Source organism: Crocuta crocuta, unplaced genomic scaffold (assembly GCF_008692635.1).
Source record: "Crocuta crocuta isolate KB4526 unplaced genomic scaffold, BGI_CrCroc_1.0 scaffold445, whole genome shotgun sequence".
NCBI lineage: Eukaryota > Metazoa > Chordata > Mammalia > Carnivora > Hyaenidae > Crocuta > Crocuta crocuta.
In genome coordinates, this window is record NW_027530847.1 from 3,286,023 (window position 1) to 3,310,806 (window position 24,784).

At 51.0% G+C, this 24,784-nt stretch overlaps 1 protein-coding gene across 1 annotated transcript; it reads right to left on the minus strand.

The window, feature by feature from the left end:
- Nucleotides 1–298: 298 nt before the first annotated feature.
- Nucleotides 299–17,429, minus strand: CCM2L (CCM2 like scaffold protein). Its single transcript, XM_077769380.1, has 10 exons — nt 17,366–17,429; nt 14,955–15,122; nt 13,036–13,119; nt 12,741–12,938; nt 12,014–12,193; nt 8,908–9,043; nt 6,809–6,872; nt 3,899–4,028; nt 3,226–3,364; nt 299–2,329 (listed from the first exon to the last, which is right to left on the minus strand). The coding sequence occupies exons 1-10, from the start codon at nt 17,393–17,395 to the stop codon at nt 2,019–2,021; spliced, it is 1,440 nt and encodes a 479-aa protein (XP_077625506.1). The 5' UTR covers nt 17,396–17,429; the 3' UTR covers nt 299–2,018.
- Nucleotides 17,430–24,784: the final 7,355 nt, after the last annotated feature.

Here is a 24,784-nt window from a genome sequence, read left to right on the forward strand (position 1 = left end):
CCATCTTGGGTATAGGGTCCAAAGGAGTTTTCATGTAGGCTTATAGGGTCACGCACACAGATGTTCACCACAGTGTTATTGGTGGTGAGGGGGAGTTGGAAGTCACCTGGGCATCCATCACAGGTGGGTAGGGGTGAATAAATAACACCATGGCTGGTTCTCTTGGAATGCTTTGTAGCCATTTGCTACAATAAGCTAGCCTTTCCCACAGCAACATGGGCCCAACTTAAAAATACTCATATGATGGAGTGAAAAAACGGAAGCGTCTGACTGAGATCTTGACACAATACCATTCATGTAGTGTAAATACACACACGACACGTTGTGTATTTTATGTCCAGGAACATACTTCAACACATAGGTGGGGCAGGGAAGGGGTGTGGGAATGTGTGGATAGAGGGGGAAATAAAGCAAAAGAAAACATCACTTGCTACAAACGGAGTATAAATCCTGGAACCCTGGACCTGAAGCCCTAATAATAATTTTACTTTAAAATTGATGATTGTGAGGAACTTGACGGAGGAACAAGGGGGAGAAGAAGGGCGGAAATGGTGGGGGAAAGGGAGAGAGGCAAACCATGAGAGACTCTTGAATGCTGACAAAAACTGAGGACTGATGGATGTGGGGGGGAGGGGGGGTGGGCATGGAGGAGGGCACTTTGGGGATGAGCACTGAGTGTTATGTGGAAACTAATTTGACAATAAACTATTTGTAAAAAAATAAAATAAAATTGATGATTGTATGTACCTCATGGTGAGGACCACGTGTCTGACCACAGAAGGCTCCGTAAAGTTTTACAAATAAGTTTCAGCACTTCTGGGTGAGTCTCTGGCTTCTATTCAGGGCTCACTCCTTCTGGCTTCCACGCCTTTACTCAGGCTGTGTTGAAGGTGTCCTTATGCCGGCTTCTCTAACCTCTTCAACCCTGCCTTCCAGTTTCTCTAACCACCCGGACCCCCATGACAGCAGCCTGTGGAGTCTCAGGGACTTTTCACTTGGGGCGTGAGCACACAGCCAGGGTGGAATAGGGCCATGAAGGGGCAAGTCCTATTTCCTCTTCACAAACTTCCCCAAAGATCTCCTTACATCTGACCCCCACCTCAACTTCCATCTTGCAGCGCCAGGCCAAGACAGGTACGCCAAGTCCGGAAGTGTTAGATGTGGAAGGGAACGGCATTTATTGAGTGCCTACTATGTGCTAGAGCCAGCACTAAGGTCTTGTTACCTTTGTTCATCCCCACACCCAACCCTGTGAGGTGGGTGGGACCAGCCTCAGGGGACAGATGAGGGAATGGAAGTTACCAAGAGGAGAGAGCACTAACCAGACAGGGGCCCTAGGTCTGTCTGGCTCCAAGTCCAAGATCTGAACAAGCAACTTGTTCAGAGTCTTAGGGCCAAGACAGAGACCCCCATCACCGACCTCTGACTCAACTGTCAGTAGAGATATTCCACGCTGGTGATCCAATTCCCGCCATCAGGGGAGGGGCGACCCTGCCACTTGGAGGCTTAAAAAGGCCCTTTATGCTGTTTAATATGTGTACTTTGAGGTAAGCTCTAAGAAGAAATAGGAGATTTCCTCAAGTTCCTTCACCTGTTTTTGAACCTCAGTTTCTCTAACTGTAAAACAGGAGGAACAAGAGGTCTCTGGGCTCTGGGAATTCTTTTCCCAGTCCGTCAGCGAGTGGAGCCCGCTCTTCATCCCTCCCTTGGCCTCCAGGAAGCTGCAGGAGAGGTGGGAGGGAGAGGCTGTCCTGGGCCGCGCCTGGGGCCAGTGAGACAGAGTACAGTGATGGCCACCCACGTCTGGCAGAGGGGCTCACTGAGCCTCAGGCGACTGCCCGCGACTTTGGGGTCCCGCCCCCTGCAGGCCATGCTCGGTATTGCAGGGACTGGAGCCCCGAGGGCAGGGCTGGACACCCAGGGAGGGGGCCCTGGGGCTGGGGTCCCACAGGCTGGAGCGAGTGAGATACAGGCGGGATTGAGGGTGCTTCCCCGCCCGCCCCTCGTATGGGTGGCGGCTACAGGTAGTTGTCCTCAACCGTGTCGCCCCCACCCGGCGAGTCCCGGGCCTCCTCGTCCGTGCTCTCGTCGTCAGGAGCCAGCGCCTCGATGTCGTGCGTGATGTCGGCCAGCAGCCGGTGGAAGGCCTGCGCTTCGGGTCGCTGGGCCGCACCGTCGTAGCTGCGCACGGCCGACGCCGACGTGGAGCTCATGCTGCGCTTGATGCGGCCGAAGCTGTCGGTGAGGATGCCACCCTCGCGGATGCCCACGCCCTCCAGGAAGCCCTCGAAGTAGCCAATGTCCTGGTCTGGGATGAAGGGCCGCATCCCTGCGGGCCCAGGGGCAGACGGACTCCTTAGGGTTCAGCCCTTCCCCTCCCATCGTGGAATCACCTTCACCAGAGAACCGAGTTCCAATCCCCAGCCCACCGCTCTCTGGCTGTGGGGTCCTGCACAAGTTCCTTGACTCTGAGCCAGAGGATAATGGCCTAATGCTCAGCGCAGAGTAAATGCTCACTACGCATTAGCTTATCCTGGTCATTATTCCAACTGTTACATTCCCATTCATTAGTTGTGTGACCCTCATTAAACAGCTACTCTGAGCCTCACTTTCGCCACCTCTAGAACTGAGATAATTGCACCTGTTCTTGGGAGGGGGGAGGGAGAGGAGGTGCTTAGCACAGACTGCATGCCCCATACAAGTCAGCTTGTTTTGCTTCCATCTCTACTCACAAGCTACGTGACTTTGCTTCTCTGGGCCTCATCTTCCTCATATGCAAAATGGGGGCAAATAACAGTTTCTACTTTCCCAAACTGAGGCATTCAGTGAGATGACGCTTGACAAAGATAATACCTGTTAGCTTATTAATATTATTCCTTTTGTTCTGATCGGTCTTCCTTGCCAGCTGTGTGATCTTGGACAAGTCCCTTAGCCTCTCTGAGCATCAGCTGCCCCGGGGGTAAATGCGGAGAATCATTCCCTCTCCTAGCTTTGCTATGAAGGTGAATGGTTATACCAGTGCTCTCTTCTCATGGGCCATGACTGCAAACAAGTCCCTCCCCTGCCCTGTGCCTGTTCCCTTAAATGTGCCATGAATTTCACGATCTTGGCTTTATCCGAGGCTGAGAAAGAGGAGAGAACACTTCTGGCCTGATGCCTACTTAGGAGTGTCATGGACCATGCAGGGGCCTCGGCTGACCCTGGGGGGCCGGGCAGGGGGCTCACCAAGGAGGAGGAACTTGCGCCGATCTCCATAGAGCTTCAGCAAGCCTGCGCAGTAGTCCTGGATGGACAGCCCCAGCCGGTACTCCCGCAGCAGCACCGCAAACTTCTGGATCTCGGGGGGCCCTAATTTACTCCGCAGCTGTGGGGACAACATTCAAGATCAATCCCAGGGAGTCCCAAAGCCCTCTATAAGGCTGTATTTGGCCAAGACCTCCCCTGAAACCCTTCCCATGGTTCTCTGTGGGGCAGGGGGAAGTGGCATGCAGGCTCTCTGGGCTCCATCTAAGCATGAGATGTGCCTGAGTTCAAATCCTGGCCCCTTGGTTGATCGGCTCTGTGATCTTGGGTAGGGGGCAACCTCCCTGACCTTTGCTTTCCTTACGTATAGTGAGAATAATGATGGCACCTCCTCCTTTGGCTGTTGAAAGGATTAAAATAAATGCATTAAATGTGCTTAGGAGAGTGCCTGCTATACAGAAGGCACACAATTAATGCCATCTGACGTTGGGGAAGGCTTTCACCAGCAGCCCAACTTACTTTCCTAACCTCATATCCACCCCCCTGATGTTCAAGGTCTGCTTCAATTATGGCCAGGGTTATTCAGGATTCCCAAAATACTCCCTGTGTGTCCCCAGCCTCCCAGGCTTGTTCACATTGCCTGTCCCGTGCTCACCGTGACCATGTAATCCTGCAACTGCTCAAGGCCCAGGCCGCTGTGGTCACTGCCGCTGCAGTGAGAGCCGTGGAAGGAGGGTGTGGACGTGCCACTGTAACATGCTTCAAATGTATCCTGGGAGCCATTGCTGCAGAGACAGGCAGAACGGGGTCCTCGCTCACCTCCCCCCAGCTCCTCTCCCTACAGCAGGTGGAGGTGGGAGGGCACAGCTACTGATGCTCTGGGCTTCATCCTAGATCCCATTCTGGCCTCCAAAGCCTCACTTATCTGGCCCTTGGCTGCCTCATCCCACCCTTGCTCTGTCTGCACAGGCCTCTCTGCCTTCTCCTCTAACACTTCAAGTACCTCTTTGCCTCTGGGCCTTTGTACATGCTGTCCCCTCTGCCTGGAATGCCTCTCTACCCTATCGTTTGTTCAACTAACTCTTACTCATCATTGGAGCTTAAATGGCACCTTCTTGGGGAAGCTTTCCCTGACCTGACCCTCCCCATGACCGGGTTAGATCCTCTGTCAAATGTGGTCACAAACTCGTAAGTCTACCCATGACATTCAAGGCCTTTCCAGAATTCCCCGCCAACTTCCATGGTGGCCTCCTGGCTGGTCCTCAAATGCACCAAGCTTTGTCCTGCTTCAGAGCCCTTGCACTTTCTGCCCCTCTGCCCGGAGCGCTCTTCCCCCTCCTCCTCTGGGCCTCAGTTCAAGTGTCATCAGCTCCCCTCCTGACTCCTCACAGAGATAGGCACCCCATGGCGTCTCTCTCAGTGCTCTGAAGTGCTCATTCTCTTTAGTTATTGTCATTAATGCTTATTTCTTTTTTTTTTAATTTTTTTTTAATGTTTTATTTATTTCTAGGAGAGAGAGAGAGAGAGACAGCGTGAGCAGGGAAGGGTCAGAGAGAGAGGGAGTCACAGACTCTGAAATAAGCTCCAGGCTCTGAGCTGGCAGTCAGCACAGAGCCCGACACGGGGCTCGAACCCACGAACCGCGAGATCATGACCTAAGCGAAAGTCGGACGCTTAACCGACTAAGCCACCCAGGCGCCCCTTTTAATGCTTATTTCTATTAAATAATGATTTCATCGCCCCCTGTGCTAGACATTACGAGTGTGCTTGCATGATCAACAGCCCAGGAGCAGGGACCTTGGTTTCCTATCTGTGGAGTACCTGCCGCGTGCCGAGCACGGGTCTCATTCTTGGATTATTACTCACTGTAACCCCAGCACACAGCACAGTGCCTGGTACATGATAGGTACTCGATAACTCTCGCTTAGTAAAAAATCAACCTGCCCATGATCTCATGGTTCATGAGTTTGAGCCCTACGTCAGGCTCTGTGCTGACAGCTCAGAACCTGGAGCCTGCTTCAGATTCTGCATCTCTCTCTCTCTGCCCCTCCCCCGCTCACGCTCTGTCTCTCTCTCAAAAATAAATAAAAGAGTGAAAAGAAAATCAACCTGAATCCTGGTTTCTTAATTGTTCCAGAACCACCCTCCATGATTAGCTACAGAAAAGCAGCGTAGCATAGTGGTTAGGGTGTGTGGACCTGGAGCTAGCCTGCTTGGGTTCAGATTTCAGGCCTACAGCTTGACCTTGGGGAAGCCTGCTTTGTTTCTCTATTCCTCAGTTTCTCCCTCTATAAAATGGGGTGGCAAACACTGACATCATAAGAATTAGAGGAGTCTATTTGTACAGCACTCGGGGTCACAGACTAGAAGCAATAAATAAACAGTAGCCACTGTAATGCTGCTATGTGGATTTTTCCTGGCAGGCTCAGTTGGTAGAACATGCGACTCTTGATCTTGGGGTCATGAGCTCAAGCCTCACATTGGGGGTAGAGTTCATTTTTTTTTTTAAATGAAGTGTTTTATAGACACACACAGCACGAGACACACAGGAAGCACAAATGTTAGTCCTTATCATCACTCTCGCAGATCTGGATCTGGTGGCAGATACCAGGTTAACGACTAGCCCAAGGGCACGCAGTCTAAGAAAGTCACATATATTGCCACAGAAGAGGGACAAACATAAAACGAGGGCATATATTACTGGCAGAGCCCTCTACCTGGCAAGCCAGAGGCCTTAGTAACAGAACTGGCTTTGACCAACTGGTTCCAGTTTGCCTGGGGCTTTCCTGGTTTTAGTACTGCAAATCCCGTAGTCCTAAAACCCCATAGTTTAGTCCTGGGAAACCCCTCGATGCTGGAGTGGTTAGTCATGCTAAACAGAACCCTGGACAATACTCCCAACTGAGTTTTTTGTTTTGTTTTGTTTTAACTCCTCCATTTTCCAGCCTTGCCAGCAGCCAGGTGTGGCGCTGTGACCAAGCTCTGGCCACTGAGGCACATGCGGAAGTCATGAGGCCGGGGTCCTACCAAAGTTCTTCACAAAGAGCCCTGGCACGCCACTGCGATAACTGGAGCTATGACTCTGAGTATGGAAGCAGGTGTTGAGGACCTGGACCCTCGATGATCATAAGGCCATCGATGCCTGGTCTGTTTATGTAAAAGACAAGGGGCGGGGGCGGAGGGGCGGGGGGTGAAGCTTGATCTTGTTTAAAACTCTTTTTTAGGGCTTTCTATTACATGGACTTAAACCAAAATTAGTTTTTGGCATTAGCTGTGATTTGGCACTCTGCAGGCCACTGTGTCTGTATGGCCAGCAGAGACCTACAGGCCTATGTGGATGCAACTTGGGGTTCCAGTTGTCCCCCGGGGCTTCTCAGAGTCCGGGTCTGGGTCCTGTGAGCTCACTAGAGCCCGGAGAGGTCGGTTTACCTGCCCTCCTCAGGGCTCAGGGAATAAGCACAAATCGAGGTGGGGTCATTTTCACCCACCCTCTCCTGCCCACAGGGAGCTCAAGAATGTCTAGAAGAGAGACCCTGTTTGTGCTGGGGCGGGGGGCGATACCCACAAGGAGCTGCAGCAGCTGAAGTCGGCATCATAGGCGTAAGTCCCGTCTGTGCGGCAGCTCTCACCTGGGGTCAGCAGACAGAGGGGCTGTTAGAGGCAGCAGAGAAGGGCCAACGTCCCCAGCATCCTGAGCCCCCAACCCCAGCCCCGCCCTGAGGTTGGGAGGGTGGCTGGAGCACGGACAGCCTTGTAAGCAACTGTAAGGGTGTTAGCTTTTACTCTGAGTGACATTAGGCAGCTGCTGGAAGATTCTGACCAGGAAACCTGCCCCCATCACCAACTGACAGCCAACCTTGGGCAACTCACCTCCTCTCTCCCTGCCCTCAACTCCCTCAAGGTTGGGACAATATCACCTTCCTGCCTGCCTCGGAGGGGGAGGGGGTGTGGGTCATGGGAACAGCAGGTGGGGGGACAGGCGAGGGAATGTTCTGAAAACTGTAGGTGTTGGAGGCGAGAAAAGAAAAGAACTTTGAAGGAAAGGAACTCAACATCTTGAGAGAATAGAAGCACTGTTTACAGAGAACTTGCTCTGTACCTAGTCCTGTTACTTCTCTGAATCCACTGGCCTTACCCTTCTGACCTTGGCTCACTTCAGTGTCACTTCTTCAGGACGCTGCCCTTACTTCCCAGGTGAGACTGGTTCCTCAGTCTATGTCCTCAGAGCATAGCACGTGGTGACATTCTGTGTAACTATTTGATTGCTGTCGGCCTACCTAGCAATGCAAGCCTGTGAGGGCTGAGCCACGTCTGGTTTTGCTCACCAGTATATCCTGGTGGTAGAAGGTGCTCCATAAATATTTGCTGAACAGAATGAATTTGTTGGGGGTGCCTGGCTGGCTCAGTCAGTAGAGCATGAGACACTTAATCTCGGGGTTGGAAGTTCGAACCCCCAAGTCGGGCATAGAGATTAAAAAAATTAAATCTTTAAATAAAATGAATTTGTTAGAATGCTTGTTGACTCGTTTAGTTATCCAACATTTACTCATTTGTTTATCTCATCCTGTGAGTGTTGATGAACGATCCCAACATCTAATAACCTCAGTTCCCCCAGATGGGGTTACCTCCAGAAGTAATGAGGTGTCTCTCTGTTCCTGGAGCTATGCAGACTGGGGCCACATTGAGGGGGCTGCGCCTGAGGAATTTCAAGTAGCAGCCTTGAAGGCAGCATGGGAGTAAGGCTGTTGCAGATAGAAGCTTTGGAAATCAGACACACCGGGACGCCTGGGCGGCTCAGTTGGCTAAGTGTCTGACTTCACCTCAGGTGATGATCTCGCAGTTTGTGGGTTTGAGCCCCAGGTCGGGCTCTGTGCTAACAGCTCAGAACCTGGAACCTGTTTTGGATTCTGCCCTCTCTTTCTGTCCCTCCCTTGCTTGCATTCTTTCTCTCTCAAGAAGTAAATAAACATTAACATTTAAAAAAATAAAATAAAAAGAAATCAGACACACCCGGGTTTGAATCTTGACTCTGCCATTTACCAGCTGTGTGACTTTGAACAATGTACTAACTACTCTGAGCCTTAATGGCCTCATCTGTAAAATTAGAATCATAAGGTCTCAAGGAGGTCTTTCATCTATGAGTACCTGTGATGTCCCCATCCTCTGCTAGGCCCAGGGGATATAGTGGCAAATAGGACCGACAAGGCTGCTTTAAGGATTAAATAAGACTCAGCACATAGTTGGTGCTCAATAAATGCCTCTCCTAGTCTCATTCTCCTTCTAGCCTTTGATTGCATTCAAGGGTGGGTCTGGACATCTTGGCTTTAACCTAGAATCCTAGTGCGGCTAGACAGCTCAGTAAACAGACAACGCATGTGCTTGCATTTCTGCAAAGAAGGGACATCAGAAACGGAAGGGAGAGAGACAAGTTCAGCTCCGAGGGGCTCATTCCAAATCTGGTAGCCAGAACCTTGTGAAGAAGCTAAGTTTGAGGTCATCATGAAAACTGACATTTTATTTTAACTACATAAGGAGGGGGGGAGTACACTATAGTCATGGTAGAGATCAGGACCCCAAAGGCTTTCATTGGCTCCGAGTCCCCAAGTCCTCCCTGGCCTTTGGGGATGTTTTACAGGAGGCGTGGCCAGGAATTCCAGTACTCACTGCGACTGCAGAGCCACGGCCTCTCGGGCGTTGATGTGTAGTGGTAGCCGGCCCGGTCCACGCACTCGATACTCTGGTCTCCATAGATGATCTGGAAGACCTGACAGATGAGGGCACAGGACTCCTCGGCCGCATCCTGGCCCAGGGAGGAGGACAGAGCGCTCAGGGCCTCTCCAGTGCCCCGGACGCCCCTGCTTCCTCGAACAGTGTGAGGAGGCTCACAGGCCACACCTGCACCTATGGGCACCTTTACATCGCCGTGCAGAACATTTCCTATCAAAATTATATGGCCACCCTCTGGGTCTTAGACTCCTTTATAGAGTCCAGTAGCAACTCTAAGTCTTCTGCTCTGAAAAATGCGACCTCAAATTTCTGGGGGATTCATAGGGCCTCCTGAAGCCTATTCAAAAATAAGCCCTAGTTTAAATTTACCAGTAGGAAGCTGAGGCTCAGAGAGATGAAGTGATTAGCCAGCACTAGAAGTCAGGTCTCCTAATACCTACCAGAAGGAAGAAGAATCACACGTGTGAAAATTTTAGGCTCAACGCAGTTACTGCTACTGGATGCCATATTTAGTTACGAGCTTCCTGGCACCCAGGGCAAAAATGGAAGTGGGATGAATACACAAACCTGTCTCCTGATAGAAGGCAGGAATTTCAATTCTTGGGTGTAACTTTTTTGAGACTGCAAATTGGAAGGGGAATTTGCCTCTCTACTTTAATTCTTTAGGTCTTTAAGCAAGAGACACAGAAAGACAGTAACTGATGAGGCCATCTTCATGATGCCATTTCCTATTTTGTGCCTCTAAAAAAGCCCAGGGTATATATTAAAATATAAGCCAAGATAGGCAGGATTGATCCTTACAATAACCCTATAAAATAGGCAGGGAAGAGAGTATCCTTATTCAGGCACTGGGGCTTAGAAGATTATGACTTGCTCAGACCATAGAGCAAGTTCACAGCGTTAGTTACTAAGAGCATTCAGGCTTTTTTTTTTTTTTTTTTTTTCCCCCAACTTGTAAAACTGGCACTGGCAGGTCCAAGATCTGGGGGGAAATACATTTTCTTACAGTGGCTGATCTGGGAGACAGGTTGAAGGGCANCCTAACTCCTGTACCCTCCTTGGGACCACAAGGACTTGCATAGGGGGCCAGAGAATCAGATACTCCTGGAATGCAACTCTTTATTTACTCACTTTGCAAATTCTCATGTTGGTACTGGGCCAGGCTCTGGGGTCTCAGATGAGGTCTGTACCCTAAAGCCCTCACAATCCAGTGCGATAAACAAGGCACACTGTTCCCTGGAATTCATTTTCATTGCTTTTTGCCTTGCTGACTCCTTGCTCTCCTTCACCTTTCAGTTTAAAAGGCACAAACTCACTCTCTCTATGCAAACTGGGTCTCCTCCGTCATTATCACTGCAATCTGCTCGTTTTCTTTTTGGTTCCCATCGGAAGACATAACAATATAATATGCATTATTTCGCCCATTCATTCAATATTTATTGTGTGCCAGGTACCGTTTTAGGTGCCAGAGATATCGTGGTGAACCATACAGAATGCACAGGTCTCTTGCACTTTACAAGAAGACCTGCCCGGCTGGAGTAGAGTGTATAAAGGGGGCACAGAAAGAGAGGAGGCCAGAGAGGAAATGGGCTTCAGCCACCACTATAACGTGGGTGGTCTCAGAAGCAGTTGTAAGGACACTAACTTTTCCTTGGCGTGAAATGGGGAGCCCCAGGAAGATTTTGAGCAGCGGTAAGATGTGACTTATGTGTTAACAGGACTGCTCTGATTGTGGGGGGTGCAGATTGTAAGCAAGAGGCAAATCTGGGATCCGGAGGCATGATCTCGATGACTGAAGATGGGCCATGTACCTGGGCAGGGGCAGTGGAGGGTGGGGAAACGTACATAGGTTTGGGATATATTTTAAAACTAGGGCCAATAGGATTGACCGAATGGACACGGGTTGTGTGAGAGCGAGAGCAGCCACAGATCACGGCAAGGTTTTGGTCTGAACAATGGAAGGACAGAGCTGCCATGAATCAAAACAAGGAAACCAAGGGAGGAGCAGGTTTGGGGGAGAAGATTGGGTGCTGAGCTTCGGATGTGCTAAGTTTGTGATGGGCATTAGCTCACTGAATGGAGAAACATGCCTGGAGATTTGGTGAGAGATACAATTCGGGGAGTTCTCTGTTTTAAACGCCACCGAGACTGTTTTGTTCACTAAGGTATGTAAGGGAGCTGGGCCTGGGGCAGGGGAGAGGGTTGGGGGCGGTGGGTCAGAGGAAAAGTTTAGACAGCCTAGGGCTTGAAGGTGTCTGCTAGATTGTGAGCTCCCTAAGGGAGGGAAACCACCAAATATGTCTTGTTCATCTTTGTATCTGTAGCACCCAGCCCAACGCCTAGCCTAGGACAAAGCTACCGCTCAATAAAGATGGTCAAACGGATGAAAGCAAGGAAGAATATGGAGAAGGGAGGGGAGGGAAGGCGAGAATGGAAGCCTTCTGCCTTGGGTGACTGCCATAGTTAACAAGAGCATAGGCTCTGAACTTCCTGGATCCCAGTGTCGAAACCACCACCTGCTTCCTGTGTGAGGTTGCACAAATTACTTAGCCTCAGGTTCCTTCTCTATAGAATGGGGATGGTTGTAATACTTTGCCTCTAGGGGTTAGTCAAAGAATGCAATGTGTTTGTGCTGGCTCCTTGTCTGGCATGGGCTGGCATTCCATTCGTGCTGGTGATTAGTGTCCTCATGATTGTTACTGTGGTAGTGCTGACACTGAAGACGTGGGAGAACTCGGAGCATGCCTGGTGGACGGGGTCTGTTTTGGCTTTTTTGGGTTTTCGTCTCACGGGGACAGCAAGGGGCTACTGTCCTGGAGGTGTCCAGGCTGGAGATTTAGAAGCCCTTTGGCGTCGTGGGCACACAGGTAGTGCCTGAAGTCCTACGTAGGGTCACAGGAGGGAAAAGGAAAAGAGGCCGGCGTAGGCCCCGGGGACCCAACGGGGTGTGTGGGCGGGGTGGGGGTGGGGGGAGAGCAGCGCCCTCCAGCGCCGGACGTGCCCGGGGGCACGGCGCTGGGGCTCCGCGTGCCCTCGGGCTCACCCTGTTGGCCACAGCCAGGATGACAAGGTTGCAGTAGGCATCGGGGCTGGGGTCCTGCTGGTGGAGGGGGTTGNCGCCCGGCTCGGCGCCCTTACTTTCGGGCCCACCCCCCGGCCTCGGCTCCACCCTGGTCTTGTCCCGCAGGCCTTTTCTCCCTCTACATCTCACTTCGCGCACCGTCTGAGGGCAGAGATCAGGCTGTCTCCTCTCTCTGTGGCTCCACCTCGGACCCCGTGGTTTCGGAGACCCCTTCTCGGACTCCGGGTTCCCCTCAAGCCCGCCTCTGGCCTCAGGCCCCGCCCCCAGGTTGGCGGGGTCTGACCTGTCCCTCCACGGCCCCAGCCGCGAGCTCCGCCTCCCTGGCGTATGGCCGCGCCCCCAGATCAGACCCCTGTCCTAGCCCCAGCTCTCTCAGAGCGCGGCCCTCTCGCTCTATTTCAGCAAGCGCTTTAACTTCAGGTCTCAGAACTTGGGCTCCTGCAACCCTCCCAGGCCCCGCCGCCTGGCCTCAGGCTGGTGGCCTTCCACCCTTCAACCTCAATCTTGGGCCGCGCCTTCTTGCCTATAGCCATGGCCTGCCCTTAGTCTCAGGGTAGGGGGGTCGGGCCTTGTCCATCATGCACCATCCATCCTCAGCACCCCCACCTGCCCGCCCCGCCTTTCCCAAGAACAGACGCTGGGACCTTTCTCTCCCTGTTCACCCCCCCCGCCCTGCCCCGGGACAGGCCGCGGCAGCTGTACCGGTCTTAAGCACCAGCAGGTGCAGCGCGTCGTCCTGCAGGTAGGAGGCGGCGGCGATCTCATGCGTGGGGATGCGCAGGATTAGCTCTTCGTTGTCGCGCCAGGTGAGCAGCAGGCAGCGGGCCGACAGGCTCAGGATGCTGTCCTGCTCCGCCGTGGTCTTCAGCGGCAGCTCCTTCAACTGCTGCGGGTGGGTCGGATCTCCTGGGTCCCGGAGGAACTCCGATGGGAGAGGAAGAAGGGGACAAGACCCTGCCCTCCCCTCCTCTCCAGGGCCTCACCCTGGCTGTGTCCAGCAGCTGCAGGAGCTCGTCCCGGCTGGAGGGGTTCAGTGAGGAGGTGACCCAGGTGAGGTGGCCCAGGAACTGGATAGGAAATGGGGGAGTGGGTGGGAGAAGGGCAGAGAGAAGTCACTCAGAGGACCCAGACCTCCTCACTGAGGCAATGTGTAGACTGAGGTATATATCTTTGAATTAATAATAACCTGATAGGGGTGCCTGGGTGGCTCTGTTGGTTAAGCGTCCGACTTTCGCTCAGGTCATGATCTCACAGTTCGTGGGTTTGAGCCCCGGGTCCGGCTCTGTGCTGACAGCCAGCTCAGAGCCTGGAGCCTGTTTCAGACTCTGTATCTCCCTCTCTCTCTGACCCTCCCCTGCTCATGCTGTCTCTCTCTTTCTCAGAAATAAATAAAACATTAAAAAAAAGTAACCTGATAATAACTGTTAAGGTGGTCACAGACACCAGGCCCAAAACGATGCCCCAAATCAATACAATAATTCTCCATTCATTCTTAGTTTTAACTTATGTTACCACAAACTTTAAGTTACTCAATGCAAGAATTAACCTTTTCCATTATTTTTCGTTTTGTTCTTCTGGGTGAATTCCACCAATCAAACTTTTTTTTCTTTTATTCTCTATGAAATTTCGGTCCCCAGTTTTTATGTGGATTTGTTAGCTTTACCCTCCACGTATGGTTGCCAAGTAAAATACAAGATGCCAGTTAAATTTGAATTTCACATAAACAGTGACTACTACAAACATTGTTTAAAGTATTTTTAGGGGCGCCTGGGTGGCTTAGTCGGTTAAGCGTCCGACTTTCACTTAGGTCATGATCTCGCAGTTCNTATTTTTAGCCCTATGCAATATTTGGGACATGTTAATATGAAACGAGTATTATTGCTTATCTGAAATTCACATTTAATTGAGTAGCCTGTTTTTGTCAAACCTGACACTCCTACCCCCATAGCAATCTTCCCTGGATAATGAGGATTCTCCACTGCTCCTTCACGGAGCTCATGAAATAGAAGTAAAGCAGGGCCTTGAGTGATCGAAGTCCTCTGTGGCTCGCTGAACTGGGTTCCTTTACCCTGGAAACTGACTGAGTACCAACAACGTTACTGCAGTAAGATCTCACAGGAAGCTATGGCTTTTGCCATCTGCCCTCCCCTGTGGGTGGGTTTTGAGCCTCATGTTGGAATGGGAACACTGAGACCGAGCAGGTGGGCGTCGTTTGCTGAAGGTCTGCAGCATAAGGCAGGAGCTAGGCTACCTTGAACCCAGGTCTCTTTCTTTTGAGCCTCCCCTGAGTGAGAGTGGGCTGGTCAGGGCTTGAAGTGAGGGACACGTGCAGTCTCTCCTGATGGGACCCAGAACACGCCACCCCAAAACGGGGCACCTTGGCCTGCTGAATATCTTAAGCTTGAAGAAGTTGAAGAAAATGGTAGAAGCAGGAAGGTCACTCTGACCTGCCCCCACCCCTACCCTTCTTCCCTGAAAGCAGGAGATGAAATTTCCCACATAAAAGCTACCCTCCCTGTACCGGAAGGGAGAAGACCTCCTTCTCACCAGGGAATTTAGGGCTGAGAAGGCTGTATAATCAAACCTTGTTATTTCTTCACCTTTTATTACCCCTGGCCCCAACCCCTCTGCTTTGTCAGGTCTTCACAAATTAATTGATTGTAAAAAAAGATTGAAAAGCTTCCTGCTCTGGTCACTTCTTTGGGTCTTCATTCTCTCGGGAAGGCTCTCATGGACATGTAAACATTTAATAAAATGTGTATGCTTTTCTCCCTGTTAATCAGTTTGTCAGCTTCATTTTCAGACCCTGCCAGGGACCCTTGAGAAAGTTGAGGAAACCCTTACCCCATCTTTACCCCTCACCCCAAGAGTCTGCCCACCCTTCTCCTCATCCCACACGCACCTTGACCTCTTTCTCCAGATAGTCACACAGCAGAATCTGGGGGTCGATGAGGTAGTCAGGGGGATAAAGGGGCATCGAGTGCAGGGGGCGGCGACTCACACTGGTCCGAAAGGCTGCCCGGCGTGCGGCCTTGGGGAACACGAGCCTCCGGATGGGGGATACAAAGCCCTGGGTTGAGGGGGGAGTGTTGAGAGGGGATAACAGTAATAAAAGCAACGGACTTTATCAAGCATGTCCACATTCAGCATCTTAATTATTTACCTATTACCTAATTTAATTCTCATAGACTCTGCAGAAGGGGTAACTCTGTGACCCGCATTTTATGGATGGAGAGACCAAGCCTCAGAGGGGGAACTAGCTGAGATCACCAGCTATTAGCAGTAAAACCAATAGTCTGGCTCTAAAACCTCCATTCTAAACACCCAGATGGGGGTGGAGGCCCTCCTAAGGCCCAGGCCCCAGGCGTAAGGGGTGGGTCCTGGCTGGGGCAAGGAAGAAAAATAATAAGATTCACTGTGGCCGAGGGGTGCCTGGGTGGCTTAGCCGGTTAAGCGTCATGACTTGGGTCATGATCTTGTGGTTTGTGAGTTGGAGCCCCGCACTGGGCTCACTGCTGTCAGTGCAGAGCTCGCTTCTGATCTTCTGTCTCCCTTTCTCTCTGCTTTTCCCCCACTCATTCTCTCTCTTTCTCAAAATAAGCAAAAATAAACTAAAAAAAAAAGGAGTAGTTGATAAGTATGTTTAAGTAAAATCCAGCAGTCACCTGCATAAAAATGGCCTATAGCAAGGTTAAAGAAGCGAATTCCAGGACTCCAGCCCAGCCCCACAGAATCTAAATCTCACAGGAGAGTGTGAGCACCGCTCTAGAGCAGTTAGTTCGCGGCGTACGGTTCCTGGATCAGCAGCAGCACCAAGGAACTTACGAGAAACACCTCTTCTCACTTTCCATCCCAGACCTATCGGATCAGAGCTTGCGGGAGAGACCCAATAATGTATGTTTTGATAACCCCTCCAGGTGATTCTGATGCACGCCCAGCTCAGATTTTAAAACCAGTATCATGGAGCCTGCATGAAATATAGGGAAGCTCTGATAAATGAGAGCAAACGATCTGGGACAGGGCGTTCCAGGCAGAGGGCACCCCCTGGAGGGTGGAAGGGCTGGCTGAGCATGAGCCTGGAGACGATGTGTGTGGTCTGTTGAACAAGTCATAGAGGGCTTGAATGTCAGCCATGGAGTTGGGACTTTATTCTGTGTGTGAATATGTGTGTGTGAGCGGAGTGGAAAGGTAAACGTTTCGTCTGTGGCCCTTAATGGTCCAGCCCTGCGCACCTCTCCAGCCTCATCTTACTGCCGGTCACTCCTGCCTTCCAGCTACAAGGCCATCTTGCGGCCCTTCCTACTTGCTACATTCCCTCCCCCTGAGAGCTTTTGTACATGCTGTTCCTCCCTGCCCTCTCCCCTTCCACCCATCAGATCTCAGCTCAAGCTGACCAGTCTAGGGCTGGATCCCCTAATATTCTACACCCCAGCACCTATGTATGAAATCTCTTATGCAACTTTATATAAATTGCTTTTCTTCAAAGTTGCCTTCCGCAGTAGGCTCTGAGCTCCAGGGAGGGAGCAGAGACCTTGTCTGACTTCACTCACCACTACATCTTCACCAGCACCAGGCACGGTGTGGGGCACAAAATAAGTGCTCAGCACACGTCTAAAGAAGGAACGAGCCAAGAGAGAACAAGCACCTATGTCTTGGCTCCCTTCTGGGCCCTCACAATTCACATAGCCTGACCTAGGTTTTTTGGGGGGAGAGGGATGGGTGGGGGTGGGGGCTGGAATCTGAGGAACTCCCTGAATGGCAAAGATGACCAGGTGAGGCACCCAGGGAACCAGACTAGAGAACTTCTGACAGTAAGGAGGAGTGAGGATCTGCGGGGTGGGGCCGGGGGTGGGCAGGCTAGGCTGGAACCCAGCGGGGGAGCCGATAGGTGTCTCAACCTGGATGGACAGCGCAGAGGTGCCCTGGCTGAGGCCCTTCTCTCTGGGGAGGTAAGGAGAAGAGGAATGGGTCTGTTGAGTGTCTGTCTGTCCCTCGTCTGAGGAACCCCTAGGAAAACTGTGGCAGCAGTTTTGGGAGTATCTCCCAAAGTAATCTGGCTGGCTGGATTTCCCCGGAAGGTGCCTGCGTGTCCGTCCCTTCCAGGGTGGCAGAGGCCATTGAGAGCAGGGAGACACGTTAGGGAGTTTGAGCCCAAATGTCTGGCTGCCCAAAGGTGGGAAAGACGGTCTTTCCGAATGAGAAGAAAGACTCTACTTGTGCCACTCGCTGCCGATCACCCCCACCCGGACTTCCCACTTTACTCCCTCCTGGGACATTTCTCTACCTGGCATCCCCCCCCAACCTCCCACCTACCTTTTTTCCTTTCTTGACTTCATATTCCATGGTGAAGCGTCCCCTCCACTTCTGCCACCCTCCTGGCCACCCCCTCCACTCTCTCCCCCCATGCAGTTCCTTTGTTCTTTTTCCTGCCTGGTCGGAAACTCCACCAGCCCTGGAGTTCCTGCCTCTCCCTCCTGATAGCAAGTGGGGGGGGGGGGAAGGACGGAGGCTGGTGGAGGACACAGCCTTGGGCCCCTCCAGCTGAAGAGTGGAAGGAAACCCGGCCAGAGCAACTGTTCTGGGGAGAAGGACGCAAGCCTCCGGCCAGAAGGTCAGCTGTTGAGGGGCGCCTAGGGACTCAGTAAGACTGGGGAAGGGTCCCCTGATTTGGAGTCAGAAAACCCCAAACCCCAACCCTACTTCTGCCACTGACCTTGTTGTGTGACCTTGGCAAAGCAAGTCCGTTCCCACTTTCACAGCCTCAGTTGCCCCCTCCTCTCCCTAAATTAAGAATAAACATTGCCTCTCTTTCTGGCTGCTGGGGTGAGAAATATGTGTAAGAGTGGATAGAAAAATGCTTCCTAAACTATAGAATACTGTGTCCAACTTACGATTTTAAAATTGTTACTATTAAGGGAGGCAGTACTCATGGGCTTTGAGGACAGGCTGCCTGAGTTTGAATCCTGATTTTGCCACTTGCTAGGGTGATGACCTTGGGCAAGTCCTTTATCCACTTGTTTCCCCCTCTATAAGATGGGCATCATACCAGTCTGACCTCATGGTGACCTTGTAAGGATTAAATGCACTTAGAAGAGCTCCCAACACACATATAAGTGCTTAGTGAATATTAACTATTTACCTAGCTATGTGTCTGTGTCTCCCGGGCTGTTTTTCTGTCTCTTGGGAGTGAGGCAAATTTTCCCTTGTGGTTCTGGGCTGAGCCCTTTACATATTCCATCTCTCTTATTCTTTACAATGTTGGGGTATCATTATACCCATTTATACAGATTTATACATCAGGCTGTTTAAAAACATCAGCCACAGAGGCTGACCCAAAACCGTCATGAAGTTTATAAGAGGAGGACCTGGGATTTCTGGCGAGTCCTGAGCTGAATCCTAGTTCCTTGCCTCTACGGCCAGTGTGCTCAGCATGTCCCACCCAGGATGGTTGGGAGGGTTCTGACCGACCCATCCACACCTCCATCACACCTGGGTTCTGGAGCTCCTAGTTTGCTGTATGATCTAGGACAGATTGCTTATTGTGGCCTCTGTGGGTCTCACTTCCTCATCTTTCCAATGGGAGCAATGATCCCAAATGCCCTGCCCTGCAGCCAGAGGTGTGGCAAGAAAGACATCTGGCTATGAATGAGACAGAGCAGTTGGAAATCATGAAGTGCAGGGGCTGATGCATTGGAGTGTTCTGAAAGTTTCTTCTGAAAGCTCTAGTGTGACACGTCAGTGCTCACAGGAGTGAGAGAGAGCTCCCGGCTGCCTCTGGGTGTGAGGGCCACGGACTGTCCAACCAGTAGCCTTCCCCCTTCCCTCCCTTTTGGGAGGAGGAGAAATGGTCCAGGGTGCTGAGTGCTGGCTCACACAGCCCCTCCCTCCTGCTCCCCTATATCCAGCTGTCAAGTCCCAGCAGCAGGAAGTGAGATGTCCATCAGCCTGCTAGACCCACAGGAAGAGGCTGGGATGTGCAAACCAATCCCTATCTGCTCTGGACACCCAGGACACCCAAACTCCCACTTTGCCCCTCGAGTAGGTCTCGAGTTCCTCAGTTTCCCTATCGGTAAAATTAGGACTTTCATTATTCCTGAACGAACTCCAAGTATCACCAAACTGCTGGGAATATCAAATAGGACAAGGAGTGTTCTTGATGCTGCTAGAAATAGCAAACTATCTTTGCATTTCCTGCAATGCTCACCCCCAGGCCACAAACAAGTCAAGTGCTCAGTAAACATCAGGAGACAGGTGGACTTAGGTTCAAATGGGTATGACCTTGAACGGGTCATTTCTCAGAGCCCCAGACTCTCAAGTGTCAAAGCAAGATAATGATGGCGCTTGCCTCATAAGACTGCTACAGGGATTACATGGGAACAGAAGCCTACAAGTTTAGCACTGATTATTAAAATTAGCTTGTGAGTCAAAAAAGACAAGTAAAACAAAGTCTTGTTCTCAAAGACTTATCAGTTATAGCAAATAGAATTCATGTCTTGTGAGCCACCTCCGGTTGACTGGCAGGGGCTGCCTAGAGCTCTGTGTAGAAGGTTATGAAAACCAGATCTACTCTCAGAACGAAAAAGAGATTGATTATCAATGCCTGCCACGGGACGGGAGGTGGGGGTGTGGCAGCATACGCTGACCCTGGTCTGGCTAGACACACACATAAGCAAAAACTCTGACACAGGCCAAGCATTTGGGGAAAAGGCAGAATCAGGGGCCATTCAGCAAGCTCCGTTGCGTTCAAGCTGAGCCTTGAAGGACATATAGAAAGACGGTCACTCTAGGCAGGGGAAACAGCCCACACAAACACACAGTGCCTGGCTTGTGATGCTTTTGGCCGTGAAGAACAGACTGCCCAACCAAAGATGGCTTTGGCAGTAAGGAAAATGTATTACCTCTCAAGATGAGAAGTCCAAAGGCGATTGATTTCAGGGCTGGTTAATTGACCCGAAATGGCACCAAGTTCCGTACGTTTCCTACTGTGCTGCTGTTATGGGCTGAATTATGTGCCCCCACATTTGTACGTTGAAGCCCTAACTCTGAAGTACCTCAGAGTGTGGCTATGTTGGGAAATAAGGCCTTTAAAGTGGTGATTAAGTTAAAAATGAGGCTGTCGAGTGGGCTCCAATCTCATTGGACTGGGGTCCTCCTGAGAATAGGAGCTTCAGATACACAGAGAGACACAAGCAGCGCACACACTGAGGAAAGACCACAGGAGGGCAGAGCGAGAAGGCAGCCGACCGCAAGCCAATGAGAGCGGCCTCAGAAGAAACCAGCCCTGCCAGTACCCTGATCTCAGGCCTCCGGCCCCCAGACCCGGGAGAAAATACAGTTCTGTTGTTGGAGCCCCCTAGTCTGTGGGATTTTGTTACTAAGGTCCCTGCAGACTGACACAGGGGGCCAGATGGCTGCAGCGGCCTTTGCCATAATACAGACATGAAGCCATCCGTCACTGTCCTGCTTTTGATGCTATCAACTCCCCCCCTTTTTATTCAATTTTTATATAAATTCTAGTTAGTTAACATATATGGTAAAGCTGGTTTGAGGTGTAGACTTTAATGATTCATCGCTTGCGTGTAACACCCAGTGCTCATCACAACAAGTACCCTCCTTAATTCCCATCACCCACTTAGCCCACCCCCCCACGTCCCTCCATCAACCCTCAGTTTGTTCTCTATGGTTTGCTTCCCTCTCTCTCTCTTCCCCCCCTCCTTTCTGCTATGTTCATCTGTTTTGTTTCTTAAATTCCACATGTTAGGGAAATCACACGGTATTTGTCTTTCTCTGACTGGCTTATGTCACTTAGCATAATACACTCTAGCTCTATCCATGTCATTGCATATGGCAAGATTTCATTCTTTTTGATAGCTGAGTAATATTCCAGTGTGTGTGTGTGTGTGTGTGTGTGTGTGTGTGTGTATACACGATACCTTCTTTATCCATTCATCAGTCAATAGACATTTAGGCTCTTTCCATAATTTGGCTATTGCTGACAGTGTTGCTGTAAACATTGGGGTGCATGTGCCCCTATGTATCAGCATTTTTGTGCCCTTTGAGTAAATACCTGGTAGTGCAATTGCTGAGCCATAGGGTAGTTCTATTTTTCACTTTTTAAGGGACCTCCATACTATTTTCCAGAGCGGCTGCCCCAGTTTATGAGGCCATCAACCCCTGATAAGGCTGAAGGGTTTCCCCTTCTTTTATTGTGAAGGAACACCTGTCCCACAGATTCTTCTAAAGACTTCCGTTAGGAGTCTAGGAGCCAGATGTATTAGCCAGGCTATATTTTGGCTGTAACAAAGACACAAATAACAGTGGTCTAAACACAGTAGACGTTTCTCTCTTCTGTCACCGAAGCAGTCCAGTGCAGGTATGGCAGCTCCATGCGTGTGAGACCTGGGGGCTTCCTATCTTGCTGCTTCACTGTACCAGGATTTTGTTCTCACCTTCAGCACAGCTCTGGTCCAGCGGATAGGAAAGGTAAACCTAGCCAGAGGAGAGCACAACCCCTCCCTTTAAAGGGATGGCCTGCAAGTCATACAAAAATTCTACTGCTCACATCCCATTGGCCAGAACTTGTTCCCTTAGCCACACCCACCTGCAAAGGAGACTGGGAAATGTAGTCTCCCAGGTGGCCACGGGCCCAACTAAAAAAGTTCCTTTACAGACAAAAGGGAGCATGGATACCGGGGGGCACATAGAAGCCTCTGCCTCACAGAATTGAGTCATATGCCCTTGCCCCCACCAGTCCTCAGTCGGGAAATCATTTTGGATCAATGGTCCTCAAACTTGAGTGAGCATCAGAATTACATGAAAGACTTATAAAAACCAGCAGCTCCCAGCCAACCCCAGAGTGGCTGATTAGGTAGGTCTGGGTGGGGCCTGAGAATCACATTTCTAACAAATTTCCCAGAAATGCTGGTCTAGGGACCACCTTTTGAGAAGCACTGCCTTGGGGGGCCTGGGTGGCTCAGTCACTTAAGTGAGAAGCACTGTCTTGGGCCAATTCTGACTTGCTTCCTGGGGCCAGGTAGGGGCTACATTCCCGGAGCATTTGGGATGGGGTCCCTAGGAAGTGAGGCTCCACCTGCGTAAAAGCAAGGTGAGAAAGGCTGTTGGGTGGGAGCCAGGAGAGGCTCACAAAAACAGGAAAAGTGAATGGTTTGAAGAGGCTAGGTGGGGTAGTGTTGGAGATGAGGATCAAAAAGTATTTGGGCCCCAGTAGTGAAAAGTCAGCATCATACAAAGGGTCCTGGGGAGCCATGGAGATTCTAAAGCAAGGAGCTGTCGTGATCAGATTTGTAAGAGAATGAGGATGCATTAAAGCCATGGCTCTCAAACCCCTTGCACCAGAATCCCCTGGAGAACCTTTAAAATGCAGGCTTCCAGGGCACCTGGGTGGTTCAGTTGGTTGAGCATCTGACTTCGGCTCAGGTCATGATCTCACAGTTCCTGAGTTCTAGCCCCGCATCAGGCTCTGTGCTGACAGCTCACAGCCTGGACCCTGCTTAGGATTCTGTGTCTCCCTCTCTCCCTGCCCCTCCCCCGCTCGTGCTGTCTGTCTCTCTTAAAAGTAAATAAACATTTAAAAAAAATTTTTTTTAATTGCAGACTTCTAGGCAAACTCTATCCACTTCCCATTCAGGAGATGGAAATCTGCATTTAAAATAGACCCCCCTCTACCCAGGTGATTCTGATGCACTTTGAAGTTAGAGAACCACTACATAGAGGGGAGACAGGGAAATCTTTTAGGGGCAATACCCACTAGAAAGTAAGCTCTGTGAGGGCAGAGACCATGCCTGTTTTTTTTTTTTTTTTAATCTTTCTTATTCACGGTGCCTAGAAGAGTGCCTGGCGCATACTAGGTGCTCAATTAGTATTTGATTTAGTGGTGTTAGGAACTTCAGTCTGGGTCCTGATTTTGTCTTGGATTCATTCTGGGACCCCAGGCAAGTCTGTCCCCAGCCACATCTCTTTTTTATCCCTTATCTATAAAATGAAGAGTTTGGAGATGATCCCTCAAAGTACTCTCAGTTCCTCTCCCAGCCAACTGCCTTTGTCTCTTAAGGGAACCTGAGGGATTGTGGCAGAAGATATCCTTCCTTCCTTCTTCCTCCTTCCTCTTTACCTTCCTCTGGCCCAGAACAACCAAAACAATAGGACACAAGCAGCACGTACTGAAATGACTTTTAATATCTCATGTCGCAGCAAAATTAAAAATATACAAAAAGTTTGTGGTGTATAAAAGAGTCTCAGTACAGAAGCCCCAGCAATGGGGTCTCCTCGCCCGCCTGGGGGAAGCGCAGAGGGGTGAGTGGGGGCGGGAGACTGAGGATGGCACAGATGTAGTAAATACCAGGAGGTGGGACCAGGAAGGAATAGGAAACAGGGGTGGTCCAGAGCCACCCTACTAGGGAGCACAGAGAGAACCCAGAGGGGAGAATCACCAGAAGTGGGGGCTGGGGGGGGGGTGGATGAGCCCCTCAGGCATGGCTAGTGGTTCCTGAAGTTGGGGACAGAGTGGAAGGGGGAGCATCAGTGCTGGGAGTGTTCTGGTGGGACCTCAAATGACCTGGGCTCTGGTCCCACCCTGCCACCAACTGCCCAGTGACCTTGGGCTGGCTGCCTCCATGGGCCTTCCCCCTTTCATAAAACAGAAGGCTGGATAAATAGATTCCCAACTTGGGGTCCCAGGCCCTAAAGATCCCTGGAGGCAGGAATGGGGGCCCATGAGTGCTCTTCAGAATTGTGTATTAAACACTCGAATATAATACAGATATTCCCCAACCCTTGAGCCCTAAAAGCTAATGTGAGGCCTTGGTAGCATTTATCTGTGATCAGAAGCTCATCTTGAGTTAATTTAATGTGGGAAGATGAATTATTCTTTAAGAAGTGAGATTTGTTTGGGAGAAAAGTCTTCCAAACTACAGGCTCCCAAGGGGTGAAAATAATAGGGGGGGAGGGGAGCTCTAGGAAATGTTTGGGTCCTTTCTAGCTATTTTATGAGTCTGGAAAACCAAGGGGGTTGGGTGCTGTGTTCATGTGAGCGCACCCTCCCTCCCCCTACCAAGTTTGGTGGGCTAGCCCAGTGGAGACAGGTCTGGTTTGGGTTCTGGGCTATTCGGGTGAGAGAGAGATGGAGGAATACCCTTTCCCCCCTGATGCCCTTCTCTGCACCTTTTGTCTCAGGCTACCCTCCACTCTGGGATTATTGCAGGTACTCAGGGGCCCCCACCCCTTCAGCCTGGCCTGAAGGTGCCCTTAGAATGATTGTGCATAGAAAAAAGGCCAGGATTGCTGCAGAGAGGGGGACCCTGCCTTGCTGTGATAAGGGAAGGGTGGATAAGGCCGGGCACTGGAGGACCAGCCTTCTTTCCACTGGGGAGGTTTCTGCCTGCAGGAACCAGGCCATCCCTGGAAGGGGCCTTCCTTTCCCATTTCCAGAATTGCCGGCTCTTCCTCCCCTTGCCTCCACCTGCAGCAGCCAAGGACCCAGGAGTGTCCTAGCTTGTCCCCAACCAGAATGACATGTTATAGTCCCTTTGCCCCCCAGGCCCGAGGTCTTAGGAGGCCCTCTGGTTGGGGAGAGGGGACTCAGCCCCCTTGCCCACTGCCGCCCACATGGCTTGGCGCTCCTTCAGTCCCTTCCAAGGAGACCTCACAACGGGTATCAGTATAGGAATTGGGAGCTCCTCCCCTGCAGCCCCTCCTCCAGCTTTATCCGGGACA